At 39.9% G+C, this 20,233-nt stretch overlaps 1 protein-coding gene across 3 annotated transcripts in view; it reads left to right on the top strand.

Annotated features, from left to right (window-relative positions):
• Window positions 1-20,233, top strand: part of LOC121303563 (protein crumbs homolog 2-like) — a 99,400-nt gene that overhangs the window by 48,108 nt on the left and 31,059 nt on the right. For all 3 annotated transcript variants that reach the window (XM_041234350.1, XM_041234349.1, XM_041234351.1), the window contains 3 exons: window positions 11,468-12,169; window positions 18,673-18,868; window positions 19,733-19,872. In XM_041234350.1, coding sequence (XP_041090284.1) covers window positions 11,468-12,169; window positions 18,673-18,868; window positions 19,733-19,872 — 1,038 coding nt within the window. The remainder of the gene's footprint in view (window positions 1-11,467; window positions 12,170-18,672; window positions 18,869-19,732; window positions 19,873-20,233) is intronic.

Below are 20,233 nucleotides of genomic sequence, written 5' to 3'. Positions count from 1 at the left end.
TGCTCAGTTTTCTGGGCTTTTCAATATTTGGAAAGCAAAAGGTTACTATAAATGTTACTAGGAAAGCCAAATATACTCTACCCCCCACCTCCACAAATATAAATGCATATATAAACTTTTGGACAATATTTTTGGGGGTGGGGGGCAACTTAAAAAGGTGCTCAGGACATAAATGAGGTGTTTTCTGTTTAAAAAACCAGGAGTTAATTAGACTGGAGTATAAAATACCCCATAGTGTTTTTGTTTGTGTTGAAAGGGTTGTTGATCTTTAATTTAGTTTAGTCCTTGTAGCACAGGGGGAATCAGACCACGGAACTTGTTCTTTGTAATTTTAGTGGTTTGAAAACCAGCGGACATTGGAATTTAGCACAAACTGAGCTTTAAAAACAACTGTGGCTTGACACTCGTGTGTGCAAAACTAGAACAAAATAACAATGTGCTGAGAATAACATTGAATCTGCTTGTCGCAGTCTTCTGAGAAAGAGTCATTTAATGAGCGTGAGGATCTTCTGAGAGGTTTTTAACTACACAAAATATGAAATAAATAGAAAACAATCCTACCTTATAGTATCTTCATTGAAGCCAAATTGTTCTGTGAATTCTGTAATTATAATCTTTTATTTTTTTACATAGCACCTTTCATAGTGGACCACCATCACAAAGTGCTTTACAAGATACGAGACTAGAGGGTGTGAACTGTGCATCAGCTGCAGAGTCGCTTACAACAACGTCTCACCCGAAAGACGGAGCACAAGGAGGTGAAGTGGCTCAGGGTCACATAGGGAGTCAGTGGCTGAACTTGGATTTGAACTGGGGGACCTGGTTATAAGCCTATTTCTTTAACCACTGGGACACACAGCCTCTTATAAACACATCATTGATCCCAATTGCAATTAGCAGTATTCTGTTAATGCGTTTCCCACAGTGCCAACACATTTCTGAAATAAGTCACTGGCTTCAAATGAAGGAGTCAAAAAATCACAACAGTTATATATCTGATGTATCTGGAATTGATTTTAAAATGGTATCGGAATTGAAAAACAGGAATTGACCCTGCGTGAGACACTTTTTGACAAAGTCTTTAAAGCATTTCTTTAAGCATCTCTGAGTGGTGCATTTGTCACTTGTAGTGTTGTAATAAGTTACTCTCTTATGTGCAGGTCAGATGTGCATACAATTTAAATGCTTTTTTACTAGTTTAAACCAGTTGCTGCTATTTGTTTGTATCATAGACATTGATATAGATATACAACAAAAATCTGTATTGTCTGGCCCATATTTAAAAATAATAATTCATTAATTAGATACACATTTCTAATACCTATGAAAAAGAACAGAGGCAGGAACCAATGACCATGCACACTGCAAGTGAAAATCTGATCCACTATGGAAAAGAGCCAGGCTCATCTGCAGGTGTGGTTCTAGAGCTTTGAGCCCATCTCACTGACGGGTCAGAATCACACAACACTGCACCTGCCGGCCTATAACTAGGATCCCTTTCCCTACAGCCAGCCAGGTTTCATTCACATATTCCTAACAGGATCAGGCCTGTGCAGTCAGGCCCCTTTACACTAAATCGATGCTGGACTGATCGGACTTCTTACCGGGGTTATCTAACCAGCACTGCCACCTGTCACCCGATTCTGTAGTTCTGTATATGGAAGAGATCTAGGCAGACGTGGAGGGAAGGCAATAACCCTTCAGCTTCGGAGCACATTTAGCAGCATACTGGATGCAGGTCTCTAATCATTTTATCAACGCATTCTAACAAGGTTGATTGTGACGTTTGTCAGAGGCTTAGGGATTGACACACATTGATTGTGTGCCAGTTTGGAGTGCTAGCTTGACTCAGATAGGATTGACTTGGCACGGATGCCTGTGTTTCAAGCAGTTTGAGAAGTGCATGTGGTTGTCTTTTAAAATTTTAAAACTGTTATAGTAAAAGATTTCTTTTGGAATTGACACCTGGTTGTTAAAACTTTAATACAGTGTATAATAAATTAAAATAAAAACTGAATAGTGTTGTATAACCGGCAAATAAACGTTTTGAAAAGGTACTGTAATTAAAAATTCAAAGTCTTCGCCAGACTAAGAAATCCATTCCAAGGTATTACAGGGGATATTGGTTGTAGCTTGAAACAAAAAGTATAAAACTTCCAACCACCACAGAATACTTCACTTAATAATAACAACTTAGTAACATTTCATATTGGACTTTCTTTAGGTAGGTTCTGGTTACCTACTGTTTCACATTACTGACAGCTGAGCGAACCAAAACATTGTCTTCAAGTCCCTGAGTTTCTCCCCTGGTGTGCATGGCGAGTCAAGCAGTCAGGGGAGCGCAGGGTCTGGTTCTGGCTGTGCCAAGTTGCATAGTTTTTGCAGTTCAATTGTTTTTTTTTTTTTTGTATTGTATACCCAAAGGTTATAGTATCTCTGTTGTAAAAGTTCTTGAAGATAAATGTCAAACAACTGCTCTTGGAAGATGAAAGCCAAGATTGAGCAGAGGAATTAGTTCTGCTTGTAACCTTAGAGAAAAACAAAACGCTGCCGACAATGCCTCCCTCAGGAAATATTAGAACCCTGTCTGGGATTCAGAGGGCACATGCTAAAGTTACACTTAGAGATGTATTGGGTTGTTTAAACGGTGCTTAGACTTCTCATTCATGAAGTCCATAGATAGGATTCAGTAAGTGAAGATGTTTCAGTGTTTTCAGTTGTTAGCAGATTATGATTTGTTCAAATGGTGTACATTGGACATGCTCAATATTTTCAATGCAAAGTTCTCTACTTTGTGTTGCTATTATTAGCACTCTGGAAATGAGGATATATGTGTGCTATATTAGAAAATGCTTCAACAAATTTTGTGTAAAGCATCTGGATTTAAAATGAATCCAGCAAAATATGATCCTTTCAGTTTGCAGGCTGGTTTTTTTAAGTTTTAAATTAGTGTTTTATATAAAATAGTTTGGAATCATTTTTTATTTCAAATTCAGACTGAAATTCGTGGGTGATTTCAAATGTGTGTTGGTATGTGGGCACTTCACATGATACATCTGACACTTTGGTTGATCTAGTCTACAGATATCTAAGACAGACAACTACAGGTGAAGAGCAGCTCCTGGACTCTTCATAAACACAATATACAAAACTGGAAGAACCACCATTCAGAGGGAGCTTTAGAGAAGAGACGCAATTGAACCTGGCTGTAATATAGCTGTATTGAACCTGGCTCTACTATAGCTCTATTGAACCTGGCTCTACTATAGCTGTATTGAACCTGGCTCTACTATAGCACTATTGAACCTGGCTCTATTATAGCTCTATTGAACCTGGCTCTACTATAGCTGTATTGTCATGCCATCAATAATGTAGATCTTCTCATTTCTTGAGTGCTTGTTGTATACTTTATATTTTAAGCAGCGATGAGAATGAAAGGAATTCACTAGTGATGAGTGACTGTAGTCTCTAGACTGTAGACTCCTCTTAGCAGATCTTTTAATAGTTTTTTGCCCTGCCTTTCTAAGCTGCCATCAGGTGATACAGCTTCTGAGGGTTGGAGGTGTCAGAAGCTTAGCGCGCCAGCCATCTGTTCATTAAAAGTATAAGACGAACAAGGGTGCTCATTTGCCATTTAAAAAAAAAAAAAAAAAAAACCTTCCCCCAGGACCCTGCTTCCTCACTCCCATGGGACCAATTGGTCCAAATACACCCCCCTCCCCATCATTAATGTCTTCTGCCTGATTGAAAAATTGAGAACAAAATGCTGCTCAAAGTACAATAGGAGCAGTGGGCTGTGGAATGCAGAGTGACTCTACAAAACATCACATGATTGGCTGATGCTGTCTGGCTGTGAAGGGGGCAGAAACTACTTGAACACTGTTGTTCCTACTCGGAGCAGCCCTCTCTGTCGCATGCAGAGTGAGTCCATCTGGGATGTTCCAGGGGCATGCTGTGTGGATTCATTTTGTTTCCTGTCGGCGAAAAGTAGAATCGTCCACCTCTTTCCAATAGATGACAACAAGGGGTCTAACCTGGTCTTGTTTGTTTGTTTTTTCAAGTGAAATTGATGTCTGTGTGTGCATTGTTTATTTTTCAAATTTATGACAGGTTTTTATTTAAAATGTAAATTTAGTCGTTGCCAATTATTATTATTTTCTCCCCAATTTAGTAGTGTCCAATTATTTTAGGCTCAGCTCACCGCTACAACTCGGGAGATCAGATGTCACTCTTTTTATGTTTTAATTGTAGTTCCTGGCTACAATATCAGTTTTAACGATTTATAAGAAGTGAATTCGTCTTGTGTGGTAAATGCCTAGTGGATCCTGGGAAAACTGCAAAATTACTGAGCAGAATTGCCTTGCAAATTTACTGTGGCAAACTTTTTTATAAGGACAGAACCGCACAAGATCTTTTATACAATAAGAGGCACCCTACACCAGGCCCTTTCACAATACGAGGCATGAGTACGACCAGGCCCCTTCACTTCCTTGGTCTCCTTGTTTCCACAAACCCTGCTATCTAAATGCGTTATTGAGTCCAAACCTCCTCCTGGTCTTTGTTCCAACCCTGTTCTAAATGGTTTAATTGAGCCAAACCTCCTTCCAGACCCTGAAGTAGTTAATCATATCATTGTACCTTTTAATCCAGGACCGTGATTGGACACCCCTGCCCTACACAAAGCCTTTTTGCTTGTATTCCAAGAGCTTTGCTCTTTCCTTGTTTTAAAAATAATAAAAAATAAGTCAGTTAAGTGCAGTTTAATATTTCCTGTTATTTTTCTGTGAAGTCATTTCCTCAATGGGTGATACATTCCTAACATAGCATACCCACTGCTGATATAAATCTAGATACTGTATAGGCGATAGCAGAGATAATCAGTGTGTTCTCTTTCACCCTGTGACTTCATCTCTCCCTTATCAGAGTTCTGCTGCTGCAGCATCACACTCCTCTCTCTAGGCGTCACTGGAGATTAGGACAATATATTAGTGCACCATCCATCTCCCCTCAGTCATGTTCAGATAACAGCGGCATAGCTTTAAGAAGCTGAGGAAAAGCAGAGAATCAACAACATGGTGCTTAGTGAGCTGGAATGTAAGAGTGTAAACCAGGGCACTCTGCCTTTAATCTGTACCAGGCTGCTTAACAAAGAGATAGAAGTGGAGCACGCCAAATTGATTAGGAGAGGAAATGCACACACTGAGCTGTCACAATATGAATATGAATATATATCAACAGATATATGATTACAGAGATCTTTGTTCTGGGTGGTGAACCTGGGTGTGCTCCATTCTCAGCGGTCACTTTTTTAAATTCAGTCCCAGATTCATATTTAGTATTCATATCTGGATACTTACTTTTTCTGCAACCATACAATACCTCATAACCAGAAATCATCTTCATCTCCAATGTTAGCCTGTCTATCCCCACATTCTACTGTGCAATGATCTATGTATTGTGCTATTTATCTATTTGTAATCTGTTTATAATGCTGTGCAAAGAGAGATTAGGGAAGCAAAGACGGTCTGTTATAAACCGTATTTTTTCATAAAAACTCATATTAAAAACAAGTTAAATATACAGTATGCTGATTTATTCCAAAGGATATGAAAACAAGTAATGATCTGTATATTGTCACAAACTGTATATGCTCTGTACATTTCACAATACTGTGTTTTAATAATTATATACTGTACTGTGGTACTGACCAGTATGGCTTTTAGTTTTAGTGTTTATTTATACATTTAAAGATATCGATAAGTATTGGTAAAACTAACTAGTATAACAAACTGCACCCCAAAACTACAATATGTCATTCACCAATACTTTCTGTAAGGGGACTCAGGAGCTTAGATGTTCAAAATCCTTTGGCTTAAAATTTGCTCTGCTGGCGATTTTGTGTCGTGGCATCCAGGCCAATCTGCTAAACAAATCAGTACTTTATAAACAAATGAGGTAGTAAACACAGTTCAAAATGCTGTAGTTTTATTATTTTTACAAAACATGCCCCTGTGGGCCGTACAGTGTAATAAGTAGTTCCATTTTATGAATTTATATTCGCTAAATGTAGTACATATTGTATACATTATACATTTCAAGCACTGTACAACGGCTGTACCAACAAAAACAAGAACAAAAGCAATAAAAACAGCCACCAGGCAATCTGATTAACATTGCACTTCAGTATCAACCTGTGTACAGTAGTGAGTGAGTTACTATATTATTAGACTATGCAATCACTTATCTTCGTCAGTATTTTTGTTTCCGTATCATTTAAAACTGGTAGCACTTCACAGTCTACTTGCTGCTGAAAGTAAGATCGCACTGAGGTGCTGAAGTGCAGAAGAACTCAAAATAACTACGGGTTCTGGGCCTTGCTGTTCGTCATCGTCATCTCCTCTACTGACACCTGCCTCTGCAGCAGAGTGCTGTTGCCTCATCTCTGCAGCTATCTCTTCAATAGTGGACTCATTACAAACACCAGCGTTTTTGTCAGTGTCTACAGATGCATCTCATCTCCATCCTCTGCTGGCATTTCATCATTCTTGGTGTAGAAACAATGCAATGTCAATAATACAACAAGCACTCTAATGTTAGATTTTTAACTAGACCACTGACGCTGTCCATGAAACAATGTCATACTGTACATGTTTATAAAGCTTTATTGAATACGGTAAATTTTGTCTAATGCCTTCACTAATCTCCCGTAAATAAAGCCAGTCCTAAAATACGCCTTATACGCTAAGCCTTTTCCACCAAGTTGATCGTCACATTGGGGAAACTCTTGTGCACCTCCATCCACTTCTGCTATACCACGCACCAGCAGCTGTCTCCGATACAAAAGCTGCACAAAAAAACAACCAAAAAACATCAGTTTAACATAAATTTCACACCATTCGCGTAGCAAACATAGGTACGTGATTAGATTTTTCCTTTGATGTCATAATTGTGACTGTCGTTTACTGTCCCGGATGTACCTTATTTGTGCAAAACTGAAAACTGTGCATATTAAACAGTGTGTAATATATATATATATATATTATATATATATATATATATATATATATATATATATATATATATATATATAAAAACGAGTCTGTTTTAACCAGAGTAATTCACCGTTAAAACCCATGCTGTTTCTCAGGGACATGCATCCTGAATACATTGTAAACAGAACTCCTTTCTAACAGGATCCGTTATAAGTGGAGTGCGCGTGTATATGGATTAACACCTCTGCTTCTCCCGTTGTCAGACGTTTCTACACAAATGACATCACATTTTGTGGGATAAATCACTGCTATGGGACAAATGCAGCCAGGACGCAAAAATAACGCAAATTAATTTTCAAATTAGGCACTTTGGAACCTCTTGCAATTTCTGTTGCATTCTATTGTGAAGTCATCATGTCATCATCCTCTGGAACTTTTCTTTTGAAAGACAACTTGTTTATACATTTTATTTAGAGCACTGCTTTTTCCATCCATCTGAAGAAAGGACTTGTAGTCTGAAACCTGATTGTAATAAAAAAACAAAAAAAACAAACAAATTATATATATATATATATATATATATATATATATATATATATATATATATATAATCTCACATTTATATCTCACATTTATATAACACATTTTTGTGTACCTATATTAACTTTTTATTTTTTATTTTGTTCTTTCTGGTGCACATCAGTTTTCCTTTTTCAAATTTGACATATATGTGTATATAATCTCAGAACAATCTGGATTATATTTTTTGATATATTCATGCAATACGGACAACGGAAATCCAAGGCAAAGTAATGTGTTTCTTAGGAAGAAAATACAAGCGGTTCTGTAACACTAACAGTGAACTTCTTAAAATAATGACTACTATGGAATAGGCTCCTTACAAAATCAGAAATGATGAAACAATGAGGTATACCAACCCTGAGGTATCACACATGTTTAAACTAAATCTTAAAAAGACTATGGCAGATTTCGTTAAGATTTAAAAGGTATGGATTTTTATTTGAAAACAAGGACATTCTTAAGAGAGTTCACTTTTAAGCAGATGTCTTTACAAGGTGGTTGTGTTTCTTACTTCAAAGTGTCTGAATCTCCTTTACAGCATGTGAAAGCTCAAGTTTATTGCTGCTGCTTGCTGACACGGTGGTCCAAACACAGGACCAAGGATTACCATTCACATTCCTGAAGGGAAACGCAAGCCGCAAACAATTCTGTCTGTCTGTCTGTGACCAAACATGTGCGAATAACAATGTATTGATTAAAAACCTGTCTGTCTGTCCACACATTTGTTTTTTCAACATATATATATATAATTGAAAAAACGATTAAGTGTGAACAGCCCATCATCTTCCAGAGCTAGTGTGCCGCTGGAGCGTTGAAGTGCTTAACTGTGAATTCAATTTTAAATCAATCCGCACATAAATACCTGATTTTTCCCTAACATTATAATCTACAACTAATCTGATAACATAAAAATCTGTATTTGATACTTTCTGACGCTGAAATCATGTCTGTGATAGGACCCCTTAATGAAGGCTCAAATCGTAGCTGCTGGACAGCAAGTCAACAGGAACGACACAATTGGTCCACAATCATCAGCTAGATCCAAACAACACCCTCCCTCAAAACCAGCCAGTCAAACTGCCAGCCCTGTTTCAGTTCTTTCCGCACCAGCCAATCCACTGCCTGCCTGCTTGAATGATGCCCCGCCTCCAACAACCTGTTTCGAGTCTGACTCTATACTACACAGACTGTTCAACAATTGTACAGTTAATTTATCTGGCAATGTCCAGATAAATTATAATAACAAAGAGTATTCCCCTATAAATTAATATGTTAGCTAAATAATGATAATAATAACCTTTTCTCTTCGTTTGTCATTTTTCTATTCTAATTATGTTAGGGACTATTTTTCTCAGCGGAAGGTTACCCAGTGAAATATCAGAAGTTCAAGGTAAATGTAGGTTTTAAAGTTTTTTTAAAGAGAAAATAAAGAAATCAGTCATTTTCTAATAGTGATAGAGCCTGGGATGCATAACTCCAGTCACGGTCATCTACCAAACAGGAGAGCCAGCATCGACAGGCTGTATCGCTTAAATATATACACTATGTCTTGACCTATTTATAGTCTTTAATCCTATTTATAATGCGGTCTCAGGGGAGATTATGTAAACAGGCTGTCTGGCTTCAAAGACTGCTTCCATATAAACCCTTGTGCTTTATTTAAACATCTTCTCAAGTTCTACAAATCAGCTGCATCAGCCTCACAGTGATCAATAAACTGGATGCCCACACTCATGAACAAAAACTCAGAGATTGTCAGATTGTCTTCATCTCCTTATTTTGTATTATTTACTCATTGATTGTGGAGGTTGAAAGCATAAACAAACATGTTTCGACTTGAAGCTGCCATCCTAGGTGTTTAAACGTGAAAAACTTGGACGGTCTCTCGAGGTCAAACATTCGTTTTTGCTTTCAACCTCCACAATCAATGAATAAAGAATATGAAAACAGATGAAAACATTCTGACATCATCACTGAGCTTTTGTTCATGAGTGCGGAGAGACGAAATTTCCATTAGATATTTAGTCAATGTGTGATATGTTTATAGTCTGGTCCTTCTAGCCCAGGTGGCCTAGAAGCTGCCTAGAAGGCAGCTAATTGGTTCAATTAAGTAATTAAGGGTCTCTGACAGCAGACCCTTAATTACTTAATTGAACCAATTAGCTGCCTTGCAGGTATTTAATAGGTTAATTATTTAATGACACCAATAAAGATTTGAGGACCTATAAAATCTCAGTTCTCAGGTTGTCTACTTTAATGTATCCCTCTGTCTTTCTGTTTCTTTCTGTTGAAACAGATGTTTAAAGTTTAAACCCCTTATTGTTTGAGGCAGTCATTCTGAATGGTTTGGAATGTGTCTTTGCTGAAATTCCAGTCCAGTGGTGTTCTCCTCAAATTAACAGACTAAACTCAAGGTTCTAGCTAAGAAGGGGCTTGCAAAGAAGTTATAAACAGGGTTCGAAACTAAGCAGCAATTACCTGCTAGCTCTTCATGTGTCATAGAACTGTCGACTCACGTGCGCAGGACAGTAAACAAAGCCTGGAAAATACACAAGAATCCAGGCAGCATACAGTAGTAAAATGACAGAAACTCATGGTTTGCTTTGAACTGAGGGAGACTTGTACTGCATACTAGTATGATCTTTTCCTTTACATTTGTGGAAGTATTTAATTAGCTGTAATTAGCTGCCCTTTTAACACACAGGGAGATAAAAAAATAAAAAATTCACACCTAGACAAACCTCTCGGCCGTCTCAGCGTGTGAGACTTTCAGAACCATTCCCAATGCTGCTTTGTATCTGAGCTCCTGGTAGAGTGTTAATCAGATAAAGAATGTCAAACATACATATTCAGACTTACTCACTGCAACTGCTTAACAGAAAATAAATGCTTCTAATCCTCATGTAAAATTAAATACCCTTTAATAATTTTTAAATGTTCATGAAACATGTAATTATAGTAACTGAGAGATTGTATGCATTCTACTTTACAGTACTGCAAGTATTACCCTTTTTGGCCAAAATCTAAATTCTTCATGGGTACATGTAGTTCATAAAGAACATGTACCTGAGCTATCTGTTCTTTGTGAACTACATGTTACCCCTGAAGGCTCGGTTATAGAAACGGATCCTTTATTATCCCTCGGAAGGGAAGAATTCCCCAGGACAGAGATAAAGAGGTGAAAAGCACTTATCCAGTTGTAATGAAACTTGGTAAAGTCTAGAACGTGAAGTGTATACCTATTTTTCACAAATATTTATACACTTAAATGAAGTATACATAAACAGATTTGTGATCTGCAATCTCAATTCTTATTAATATTACTGTACTGGTAACACAATGCATTATTGCTACAGTCTTTACTGTTTCTTAGAGGTTTTCACTTAATTCAGACCAACAATTAATTATTTTACTTGAATAAGAAAACACAAACATCAGTTTATAATGTATTTTATTTAAATGTACAGTGATGCACATTCACAAAATACCTCTTTTCTACTTTCAAGAATGAAATAAATAATTAACCATATTCATGCTGCAACCTATATTCATTCATAGCCTCCATGCATCTTTATGTGATTTTATCCTACTTATGTAGTATTCAGTAAATACTGTTCATGAACGTCATTTCATCCTACTGATAGCTCTGATTTCGAACTTACAGTTGAGACAATAGGGGTGGATGGTACGGACATGCTTGTATTGAGTTTGTGTATTGAATCTACCTCTACCCAAACCAAATGGTATTCCATTAGCCTATATACAAGTTGTAGTGATCCAAACATATCTGTCTTGACAGTATAGCAGCCTAATAACCCCTTTCCATATCTGTTTTGGTTACAGATATATGCTGTACTAATAATAACCCCTTTCCATATCTCTTTTGGTTGCAGGTATATTCTGTACTGAAACCCTGGACGTGTGTTTATCAGCACCCTGTCAAAACAACGGAACATGTGAGGACAATTTATTTGACTATAATTGCGTGTGCCCGACGGAGCCTCTGAAGTATAGCGGTAGAAACTGTGAGGAGCTGTATGACCCATGCTCCCAGCAGCCCTGCGCCAGCTACAGGAACTGTACCAGCACTCTCGGAACTGAAGAGTACCATTGTAACTGTCCAACAGGCTTCACGGGCACCAACTGCACTATCAATATCAATGAATGTGATAGCAACCCATGCACAGAGAACAAGACTGAGTGTGTGGATGGCATTAATAGCTACACCTGCCAGTGCCGGAATGGCTACACCGGGGACGACTGCCAGTCTAAGATAACCAATTGTACCGTTGAGCCCTGTCTTAATAATGGGAGCTGCAGCGACCTTCCTGAGGGCTACCTGTGTGAGTGCACCCCTGGGTTCACGGGGGAGCACTGTGAAGCCAATATCGATGAATGTCAGCCCAACCCATGCAGAAACGGAGCCATCTGTAAGGACGGCATGAATGAGTACCACTGCTTCTGTGTGCCTGGGTTCCAGGGTTATAACTGTGAGATTGACATCAATGAGTGTGCCTCCCGGCCCTGCAAGAACAACGGGAGCTGTATCAACAAGAAGGACCACTACGTGTGCGCGTGCCTCCTGGGGTTTACAGGTAAGCACCCATACACACACACACACACACACACACACACACACACACACACACATATATATATGCATTGCAAAAAACTTTGTTAATGCTGAAAAACTCTTGGTTGATCTGTGTCGTTGGTGCTGCCCTCTCAAACTGGCATGACACGGCACATTCCACTCACCCATGTAAACACAGTTTCATAACAGTGTACCTCATTTGGCAAAGTGCCCCGCCCCTGTGTGTATTTTGTGTTGTATGTTGTGTGTTAATGTTGATGTATAGTCATTGGTACACAGGATATAAACGGGTCTGTGTAACACAAGTATTTAAAATGTATATTTGTATTTAGGCACAAGGATTGCACAGCACTTCACGTGCAAGTAAAATATAATAATATGTGAGCACGGGGAATTGCACTTTATTAATTCACGTGCAGTTGTACCGCAACTCCAGTTGAATGATTGATTAGCAATCGAGTCTAGGTACAGCTGCATAAAAGCAGCATGTTTTCACTCACTCAGGGTTGTGTGTTCGGTGAGTGGAGAATGGGATTGGAGACGGAGGTTATAATAATAATAATAGATAATAGGTAATAGTTAAAATATCAGCTCACCGTGTTTGTCTGTGTAGTCTGTTTTTTTTGTCTCTTTAATTTGGCGAAAGTGCCGTGTCCTCTGTTTTTGTTTGTTACAACCTTTTTATTTACTGTTCTGTTCATTCATTAAATGCTGAGCGAAACCAATCGCTCAGCTCCACCCAACTCCACCTCTCTGTTGTTTATTTCTTGGTTCCTATTTCTGGTCTGACGTCACCCACTACAGCCGTCTTTGTGACACTCATACACTTTCATTTTTGCAGGTGACAATATCGTTGTGTCATGCATCTGTCACATGGGTGTCCTCTTTAAGTGCTCCCATTCCCCCATCCATGTTACTCTGAATGGTAGTTTTCGTGAATAATGATATTTTGCCGTGAGGCCAATTCCTTTTTCGAGATCAGACATCAAACTGCAAGAGCTGTACTGAGCATGCTCGGAACGAAAATTTCAACTCCCTATAATTCAGGAACAGATTAATATTTTTTCACCAAACCAGAAAAAGGCACTATTCTGGGCCAGTCCCCTTGTACCCTAAAATTGTCAAATCAATCAATATTTATTTTATATAGCGCCTTTCATAATGGACCACCATCACAAAGTGCTTTACATAATACATTAAATACAGTGAAATACAGGGCATAGTACATTAAATATACACTAAAAACAATGCAAATACATTAAATACAGGCATAATACATTATATAAAAGGCAAGTTAGTGAATTCTAAACATTGTTGATGCATGTGTCCTACAGATAAGGTGGAGTAAAAAACCTGAAATACCAATTTAGATGTTTTTTTTACATCTGGTAAGGATGCTAGCAGCGGCATTTTGTACCAGCTGCAGTCGGTTTATGGCACGTGGTGGAAGACCACCATAGAGAGAGTTGCAGTAGTCGATTTGAGAGGAGATGAATGCATGACAGAGTATCTCTGCATCCGGGAGGGAAAGGTAGTGATGGACCGTTGAGATGTTTAAGAGAAGAGAAGAGGCCCAAGAACAGATCCTTGGGGGACACCACACGTGACCGGGTTTGCGTCAGCACTTCTTCCATCATAGAAAGCAGACTTCATGCGTCCAGATAGGTAAGAGGACAGCCAGGAGAGACAGGTTCCAGAGATCCTGGCATACTTCTGAAGGAGGTCAATAAGAATGGTATGATCTAAGGTATCAAAAGCAGCAGTTAGGTCAAGAAGTACAAGGACAAAGGCAGTAGCAGCATCAGGAGTGAGCAGAAGATCTGGAGCAGTGCAGTTTTGGTACTGTGATGTGGCTAGAAGGCAGACTGCAGAGATTCAAGCAGATTGTTATCTTTGAGATGTTTAGTCAGCTGGCTGGCTACAGCCCTTTCAAGAGTTTTGGAGAGAAAAGGATATGGAAGATAGGATATGGGACAGAAGTTAGATAAGACGGCCGGGTCAGGGGAGGGTTTTTTGATAACTGGAGTTACTCGGGCAATCTTGAGAGCAGCAGGAACCAGGCCTGAGACCAGGGATAGGTTAAGAGTGTCAGAAGTACAGAGACAGACAAGATTTGTTGGCCAGAGGTCCAAGGGGCACGTGGCAGTAGTTGATTTCAACAATAGGCTAGAGTCATCAGTAATGGAGAGAGGAAAGAAGGAAGAGAGAGCAGGAGGGGCAATCGGAGGGAAGTCAAGGTTGTCGAGTACAATACTGGGAGTGTGGCAGGAGAGCACAGATTAAATGGTGTCAATTTTGTTCCGAAAGAAAGAGGAGAAATTATGACAGGTAAGAGGAGGATGAATGGGAGGTGGATTTATCGATGGCTGGATGCAGGATTTTATCAGTGGTTTTGAAGAGATTTTTTGGTTTACCTTGTCCCAGAGATCTGAGAAGTACTTCACCTTGGCAGGATGTTGAAATCACCTAGGAGTAGAATTTTGTCAATTGAAGTGGAGATTAGGGAAATGAATTGTGAGAACTCTGCAATAAAAGCAGAGTTCTTTGGTGGACGATAGATAACAGCAAGGGTGAGGGACATGGGAGAGGGGTTCTTGATGGCGAGATGCTCAAACAAAGAGAAAGCTGGCACAGAGAGAGTTGAGGCAGCAAGCACAGAATTAGCAATAACTGCAGTGGCCCCAGCTCTACCAGTGAGGAGTGGCTTGTCAAAGAGTGAGTAGCCATTTCGGATGGATAGATGTAGCGAGTGCTTATCATTTACAGAGTGCCAGGTTTGTGCTAGACAGAGAAGATCAATATTAGTGCCAGCTATAAGTTCATTGAGAAGCAGAGATTTGTTAGTCAGAGAATGGCAGTTCAGGAAGGAGAATTTACAGTATATACCAGGCAATAGAGGGGAAGAGGGAGTTGGTAACGTTATCTGAAGTAAGTACTTCCCAGTATTCATTCTAGGAAAGGAGAAAGAGTGAGCATGCTTTGTCCAGCGGATCCAGACGTTGAGTGTCAAGGTGGGAATGAGACCTCTGGTAGCCACTAGGAGAGATTTGGGAAAGTTCCTTGCTCTACTTGTCTCACTCGGACTGCCACAGCTCAGACTGCCCTTGGACGTGTGGCCTTTAGACGACTAGCGCTTAGAACGGCTGGCGTTCCAAGACACTGTTTGCCAATTAAAACTGCTTTGCAGGCCTGGAGCCATATACATAACACACACTTCTAATCAGTGTCCCAATTCAACACATCCAGCACATAAAGGAAATCTAAATTACAATTTTTAAGTGCAGTCTGGTTACTTTAGCAATCATCAATTTAATCTATCAATTTAACTGTAATTCACTTACCTATTTCGATGTTTGTTTCAGCCAGCAAGAGGAAGCACACATGTCTCTTCAGTTACAATCACCAAACCGTTTTGGAACTAGAGACTGCAAAAAAAAAAACAGCAAAAAAAAAAAAAAGTGCTATCTCAATTAGTTCAGTAGCTCTTGGGTTCATGCATTATACACTGTGAGCATTTCATTATTGCCAAGATCTACGATGGTGACCACATTGAGGTCAAGTGACTGTGTAGTTACCAGATGATAAACACCAAACACTTTGAGATATTGGCTCCGTATTCGGTACACAGCTGTATTTTATTGTTCTCCTAGTTCAAATTCAACCGTTGGTATCTAAAAGAAATACTATTTTAGCAAAGCTGTCTCTGCACCAAACCCTCCAAAGTGATTTTTATCCAAATGCTTTTGTGTTCTATCGATTTCCATTTGACAGGAAACTTTTTTCTGGGCTGATCTCTAAAGGATGTGCTTATATACTTAGATAACAACCTTCTTAATTAAGAAGCTATTTTTAACCCCTAGAAGGCACTAAACCTGTTAGTAGAACATGAACCAGTTCAGAACAGCTCTTAGCCTTGGAAGAAGCCCCCCCACCCCCTCTCATCAGGTTATTATTTTGTTATTTAGTAGACGCTTTTGTCCAAAGCGACTTACAGAGACTAGGGGTGAACTGTGCGTCACAACTGCTGCTGCAGAGTCACTTACAATAAGTCTCATCTGAAGGTTGTGTACGTGAGACAGCTCTGTCTGCACCCAAGGTGAAACCAAGTAGAAGTCAGCATTATCCTCCAAGCCTCTGCTGAGCCATGTGTATTATAGTGCCTCCATGGTAAAAGACATATGGGGGGCTCAGATTATGCTTGAGAAGGTACCCCTGCCATCTGGTCCTCATTGCAGGAGCTGTTTGTTTTAACTAATCCAGTTTACTGCAGATTTTCTTTCTTAATTAAAAATATGAGAAGGTGCAAGCAATTCTAGTGTAAAACAAGTTAGCAAATAGCATGCTTTCCAATCTACATAACTGTAGAAGATGGTCTTTCTTTGTTGTGCTCCTCTGACTGTCCTTGCTATAATGCAGTATCCCATTGTAGGTGGAGTACAGTAAAGCCTGCCCCTTAACCTGGAGACCTGGGCTCAATCTTCAGTCAATGCTATCTTAGTGTAGCCGACTCAATCCTCAATCGTTGCTGTCCTGTCTTTATGAAGTAGTGCTGCAATGCTTTTTCAGTATTGTTAGTTTTTGCTGTTGTACTTTTAAAAACTGCAAACGGTTGTCATTGAGGAATATTAAGGGAACAGTGTTCTGAACCTACATAGTGGAAACAATTTACAGTCAGTTTACTGTTGAGCCACAATAAAAAGCAAGAATACACTATTTTGAAGGAAAACTTGACTACAAAGATTAGATAGTTTTAGAACTGGAGCTCTCTACCAAGAACCGTTGTGTTTGCACCCAAGTGTTAATAAGAATCCAGATTGGTTGCATGATGAATAACGGCAAGGTATGGAGCAGTTCAGTGCAAATACAAGCTGATGCAAGCACTGGTACAATTGGGTGCCATATATTCCAGTATAGTCGAGAGCTGTGAGGATTACAGATGCTGTCTGAACAGATGTGTCTTGAGGAGGTGCTGGAAGGGGATCAGAGTCTAATATAGTCTAGTATAGTGGAGAGTTCAGGTTTACAGGTGTGTGTTGAGGAGGTGCTGGAAGGGGATCAGAGACTAATATAGTCCAGTATAGTGGAGAGTTCAGGTTTACAGGTGTGTGTTGAGGAGGCGCTGGAAGGTGGTCATGGACTGAGTAGTCTTGATATCTGTGGGTTGGTCGTTCCATCACTGAGAGACAAGGAAGGAGGAGTGGGCTGTGGGAGCAGAGGGGGGATGTACAGCTAATCTGCCAGGAGAGGGGGTGTAGGGATAAGTGATAGTCTGGAGATAAGAGGGAGCAGAAAAGTCAAGTACAAGAGTTTTGAATTGGATGCGAGCAGCTATAGGGAGTCACATTAGGTATATATTCAAACATACACTGTTTAAACAAGAACCAATGCTGTAAATACATCTTGCACCTTTTGATAATGCGACTTGAAGATGTATTAACCCTGGTGAGTGAAAAGGCTGTAGTACAATTTAAACAGACTGTGAACCCACAATGTCATTGTACTTCTTAAGAATCAGACCAGCGCCTTCAAAATTGGAATCCAGAGCCATGAATCAACCTACTTTGTTGAAAGAAACATCCTTTTAATGCGTTGCTTCTCAAGTGATCGTGACTTAGTCAGCCGGAGCCTAGGCATGCACTGGTACCCCCCTCCCTCGGCTCACTGCACTGACAGGCTGGTATTTCAAATGCTTTCACTGTTATCATAAGAGGGGGGTGCAGTGGTAATGCATTCTCTGAGCTGTATCTCAAGTTCCTAACCCTGGCTTTCACAAGGGGTCATGTTCTGAACTCGCGGGGCACCAGGGGAATATTTGTTGGTTCTTTTGCACACAAGATCAATTGCACACAAACTACGTTCATGGATAGCAGCTACAAATCTACTTTGAGAGGTTTAATTTGAGTGACTGACAGGATTTTATTAGGAAAGATTTACAAATAATCCAGGTCTTCCCCAGTTAGCTGCACATCTGCGGTTTAAATGTGAAAATGAACAGCACAGATTGTGATATTGCTTATTTAAAAATATATATTTAATTTCATGTATCGTTTCTGGCATATGATTGTATTTTGCAAAATTACCTGTTATGCAGAGAAACACACATTATTTTCAGTGATCTGATGGGATCATCATCCTAACTGCAACATTCAGGAAACAGATTATTTAACATAAGATAACAGGTTCTTTAAGTGGATCTGTTTTTACAGTTAATATATACTTTTGGGGCATATATACAACATACTATACATTCTGAAAGAATTGAAACTTATTTTATATATATCCATAAGATACACATTAATGCTTTTTGAACCTCTGCTATTTGATTTTTCTAAGTGGGAGTTAAAGAAGTGAACTGCGAGGTGGAGATAGACGAGTGCGTGTCCAGGGCATGTCAGATCAGTGATTAGTGGTATGTTCTTTAAAGGAGTGAACTGCGTGGTGTAGATATACCAGTGTGAGTCCAGTGCATGTCAGATCAGTGATTAACGGTGTGTTCTTTTAAAGGAGTGAACTGCGAGGTGGAGATAGACGAGTGTGAGTCCGGGCCTTGTCAGAACGGTGCTACCTGCAATGACCATGTGGGCCTCTACACCTGCATCTGTCCTGTGGGCTTCGAAGGGCTGGACTGCCAGATGGACATTGACGAGTGCGCCAGCCAGCCCTGCCACAACGGAGCCACCTGCCTGGACCTGGTCAATGGGTAAGAATGAGAGCGGCACCGAATAACAAGTGACAGTCCACCTCCGAAACTGGAAGTCTTCGCATCGCATGTCATGTGATTGTGGATCTTGCCGTTTTCAGTTGCAACTCATTAACATAAATGGCATTTTAGAGCATTTAATAAATAGTTTTAAAACATCACAAGCAGTTTTTAAAATATAGTGCACAAACCGCTCAGCAAACAGAGCCCCAGACGTGAGCAAATACACCATTTACTAATAATATTTTTAAAGTGGTGACTGGTCGACCTATTAGACTATTTTTGCCTCAACTACTCGACTTATTAGTGGCGGTTCTACCCTCACTGAGGAGGCTTCCAAAAATGTGAGTGCTTTTTTTTAATTTAGTCGTCGCTAATTGTTTTTACCCCAGTTTTCTCCCCAATTTGGAATGCCTAATTATTATTTTTATCCCAGTTCACTGCCACAACCCACCGCGACTTGGAGGCTGAAACACACCTCCTGCAAAAAGTTTTCCTGCCAATCTGTCATTTTTCGCACTGTGGATCCATAGCGAAGCCACCAGACCTATAGTGCCGGAGGACAACACAGATCTGAATGGCTCCACTGCAGACCCGCAGGCGCCCTGTCAGGCACAGGGGGCGCTGGTGCGCAGTGAACCATGGATTGCCCTGCCAACCTAATCCCTCCCTACCCGGGTGGTGCTTGTGCGCCTCCCCCTAGGAACCCCCGGTCACTGTCGGCAATGACACAGCTGGATTCAAACCTGCGATCTCCAGGTTATTGGACGCATCCTGCACTCCACGCGGAGCGCCTTTACTGGATGCACCACTTGGGAGCCTGAGTGCTTTTTCTAATGGCAGCTGCTGTGATTTCCCTTGCAGGTACATGTGTAACTGCAGTGACACCGGCTTCGTAGGAGAGAACTGTGAGATTGATATCCCTGAGTGCGACTCGAATCCGTGCTTCAATAACGCCAGCTGTGTGGAAGGAGTCAAGAACTACAGCTGCCTGTGCTGGAGCGGTGAGTGTGACACGTTAGCAAGAACTACAGCTGCCTGTGCTGGAGCGGTGAGTCTGCCTGACACGCTAGCAGCCACAGAACTGCAAGAAACTGCAGAACAAAGCTGGGGTCTTAGAAAAGTAATATTAGGACCTATTTAGATGTAGGCCTGAATGATATTAGCCTAAAACATCTTTACATTTTAGTACCATTTATACTGAAATTCAAAAAACAAACTGAAATGCTTCTATCTTGGCCTGTTTCCTTGTTCACAATACAGCTTTCGCTAGAGAACCGCTTATCTGACTTAGATTAAACTTGTTAAGGACGTTCTTTAGTTAGGTTAAAAGGAATCAACAGTCAACCCCAGTCACTATTTCTG

Source organism: Polyodon spathula, chromosome 33 (genome assembly GCF_017654505.1).
Source record: "Polyodon spathula isolate WHYD16114869_AA chromosome 33, ASM1765450v1, whole genome shotgun sequence".
In the NCBI taxonomy this organism is placed as follows: Eukaryota; Metazoa; Chordata; class Actinopteri; order Acipenseriformes; family Polyodontidae; genus Polyodon; species Polyodon spathula.
Note: the sequence above shows the minus strand (reverse complement) of the source record. Positions and strands in the feature narration are given on the sequence as shown.